This window comes from Alligator sinensis, unplaced genomic scaffold (genome assembly GCF_000455745.1).
Source record: "Alligator sinensis unplaced genomic scaffold, ASM45574v1 scaffold842_1, whole genome shotgun sequence".
NCBI classification, from domain to species: Eukaryota; Metazoa; Chordata; order Crocodylia; family Alligatoridae; genus Alligator; species Alligator sinensis.
Window position 1 is genome coordinate 1,502,896 of NW_005842295.1, and position 3,743 is coordinate 1,506,638.

General features: G+C 41.9%; 1 protein-coding gene across 1 annotated transcript in view; it reads right to left on the reverse strand.

Annotated features, from left to right (window-relative positions):
- The window catches only part of USH2A (usherin), a gene marked incomplete at its 5' end in the record, with an annotated part of 567,922 nt that overhangs the window by 381,326 nt on the left and 182,853 nt on the right, over positions 1 to 3,743 (reverse strand). Inside the window, 2 exons of the mRNA XM_025209559.1 lie at positions 423 to 503; positions 630 to 833. Of these exons, the coding sequence (XP_025065344.1) occupies positions 423 to 503; positions 630 to 833 (285 nt within the window). The remainder of the gene's footprint in view (positions 1 to 422; positions 504 to 629; positions 834 to 3,743) is intronic.

The following is a 3,743-nucleotide window of genomic DNA, read 5'->3' on the forward strand; positions in this document are numbered from 1 at the left end:
TAACACTTTTCATGAATTGTCTAGCCTTTCATTTTAACTATTATTATTTGCCTCCTTTCTAGCAGACTTGTGAAATTTGACTGGAAGTTTCAGTCTGCATATATCAGCATAGATTGGTTATGTAGTTGATACACATATATGTGCATACAATACAACCCTTTCAAATTCCTTGCCTTCATACAGTTAGACATAATCTAAAAATACCACCTGGAAATAGATTGAGAAAAAGTGACTACTTGCTCATTTTATAGCTATAACATAATACTGATATGGTATTCATCCAAAACATCAAGAATTTTTGGTTCCCATTAAAAATACTGCGCAATTTGTACTCTTCAATCAGAATTCTTATGGTGGGATTTCCTCTGGCCTAACATAAGATAGTGCAAAATAGAAATATACAAATCTAAAAACCATGTTACCTGATTCTCTTGTGCGACCACGACTCCAAGCACTAGGCACTGATCCAACCTCATTTGAGGCAACCACTCTGTATAGGTATTCTTCAAGGGTGTGACGGGGAAAGGGGAAGCAAGCAAGAGAGAGAGAGAGACAGACTGAACATGAGAACACATTAATGCAGAATGAAATCAAAATGTACTATTTCATTTAAGGAACCAACGAGTTACCCGTAAATGGTTGTAGACCACTCTCATAAACACTCTGCTCTTTTCCTCGGTACACTGGGATGGAGTCATTTCCCCTGCAGTTAACAACACTGTCAGTTGATAGGCATCCATCCAGATTGACTCTGACAGCACTGCTGGACACAGATGCCAAGTTAACGACAGCACCTCGTGTAAATTTAACATCCTTCATGCAACCACCGAAACCTAGCAAATAGTAAGGGATTAGTATCACATAAGGGCTTCAGTCATTAATTAAGAATCATTTTTGTTCCTTGCAATGCCACATTTTCTGTGATAAGAAGAATTTGGTGTAAATGTTAACTTTCAATTCATGTTGGAGAAATGATTTCCCCCCACCCCCTTCTTTTTACATGCTAAAATGGACAGGACTCCCTAATGTTTCATTGTTTAATTCCTTTTGTAGTGATTATTTGATTCCTACCTGGATTATTAAGCACAACATCATGCAGGAAAAAACTTTTGTTTCGTCTCCTATGTCCCTATATTCAAAACCATTATGATAAAATAAGTGCCTAAAACTGATGTTGAGATTGGGGGTCCAGCCCCCTGCAATTCCCTGCTCATTTTTATTTTCTCAATGTACCCACAATTCTTTGAGCTACAGTGGGTTTAGGGATAGCAAATGTACTAAAGAATCTGGAAAGCAAAAGCATAACAGATATTATTTTAACTGGAATATACATTATACTGTATTTGAAAACATAGAACTATAACATCAGGGTTTTAAGTGGCTTGAATATTAGAAATATTTCTCATTGCCTACATTATTAATGTTGATATTCACAGAAAAGACATTATGGGAGCCATACGATTTTCTATGATTTAATATACAAAGAAAATGCACCTCAGCAATGCAAAATAGTATTGTAATCTGCATATGATACAATGATGAGTGGTTATATTATAGTGAAGACTATAGACCCAGATCCACAAAAGAACCTGTTCTGCCTGTGTCCCAGAAAACTATCCACAAATTCTCTACCCAACCTGAAAATCCATAGGCACTCACATTTTTACCAGTAAAGTTTACATAGAGGCTAGATCCTACCCTACATGTTAGGCATGTAAGTGGATTTTATTCTACCTGCCCCAAGTTGCTGAAAAACATATAAAGTAAAACGAGTATGTGTCCTTCTCCTATTTGTTGATTTTAGTGATGAATAGGAAGAAAAAGAAGAAGGAGGAAAAGAAGAAGGAGAAATAAAAGCAGCAGCAGCTTATATTGCCACACACATATGTTGGGAGCATGGGGACCAGAAAACCAGCAACAGGTGCAATGGTCAATATTAAAAAGACCTTGGACACCCAAAGGAAGGCCGTAGGAGCATTCATGGGTGATGTGATCAGCTGTCTGAGTTTGAGCACCACAGCTGCAACCAATGTTGTTGGAGAGGCCTGAAGAGTGCGTGCTTGACTTAGACCGTCCAACTCCTGTTTTGAGATGGTTAAGAGCAGTCCAGGTCCTGATAGGCAGCTTCCAGCCTTAAGGGTGGAAGCTGATGTTGGGGATGAAGTTCTTTAGCTGCAGTTCTTATACAGCATGTTGGCTGTTCCAGTGATGGGAAGTCAATGCTATAGGTGATATGCCATCTGCAGATTCAATGAGCTTATTGGCTTGAGTGAGGAATGGGTTCTGAGACTTTAGGTGGTAGTTGGTTTTCTGGCTTGCAGCTACTAGGCTGGAGTGCAAAGAAAGGTTTGAATCTTGGGCTTTGAGGCCTAGAGCCAGGGTAAAAGCATCTCTGGATGTTTGTTTGGGTTTTTTGGGTTGTTTTTTTTTTTTTTTTTTGGGGGGGGGGGGGGGGGGGGGGGGTGGGCGAGAGAGCAGTCAATTGGAGTTGGCATAAGGCACCCAGTGATGGTCCTCATGATGCTGTTAAAGCTGGAATCCAGTAACGTAGTCTGCATGCTCCAGCCCCATACTGGTACGCAGTACTCAGAAGGAGCATTCACAAGTGCCAAAATGGAGGTGCAAAGTATTTGGAAACTTGCACCCCAGGTAGTGCCAGCAAGGTGACAGATAAGAGCTCCTCTGCTAATCAACTTACCCTGGACCCCTTCAAGATGCTGGCAGTAGGTAAGGGTCCAGTCCAACTTGACTCCTAGATACATGATGATGTGAGTATGTTCAAGTGTCCAGACTCCAATCTTGAATTTTATTTCTTTCTTTGCTTGGTTATTTAGGTGGAAGGCTGTTGTACTGTTTTAACAAGACTGAGCTGGAGACACCATTTATAGAAGTAATTGGCAAGGGTGTTCATGTCTGATGTCCAAGTGGACTCAATGGCTTCCCACTGGTCGCTTGATTTGGTAAGAGCCAGGTTATTGGCATAGCCATACTTCTTGGACTGGGTATCAGGTAGGTCAACAGTGTACACATTGAAAAGCAATGGAGAAAGTACTGAGCCTTTCAGGACACCATTCTTGAGACTTCTAGGGTACCTTTCCTGTCCATCAATGGTCTTTAGAGTGAAACTGCAGTTCTGAAGCATTCTGTGAATTCTGCGAATTGCCTGTCAGGAATGACAGGGGGGGGTGGGGGTGGAGCACTGCCACCCATCATCCCATGCCACCACCACCTCCCAGGGGTAGGGGGAAAGAAGGGGCAGCACCCCATGCCGGTGCTGCCTTCGTTATTATATAAGAACAATATAAGAATAATAATAAGCCCTTTATTATATAGGAATTCTGTCCTTTTATTGTAAACCACCCTGAGCCTCTGTTGGGAAGGGTGGTATATAAATAGAATAAATAAGTGCATACATACATAACTACCTTTAAAATAATCCAGTTGTAAGAGCACTCATCCAGGAAGTAGAAGACCTCAGTTCAGTGCTCTCTTCAACTGCAGGGGTTCCAAGTAATTTCTCTTACCTCTCTAGAGCATACCCTAATCACAAAGTTATAAGGCTAGGCCGGGGGTGGACAAAATAGTGGATCCAGCTGGTAGACGGACTCCATTTCCCAGAAGCCCCTGCCCACATGGCTGGGGCTGATCTCCATGGAGCCCACAGCTGCAGCTGCACTGTGACAGCAAGGTTGAGGTTGCCATGGAGACCAGCCATACTGCAAGGCTGCATGGCAGGGCAGGGG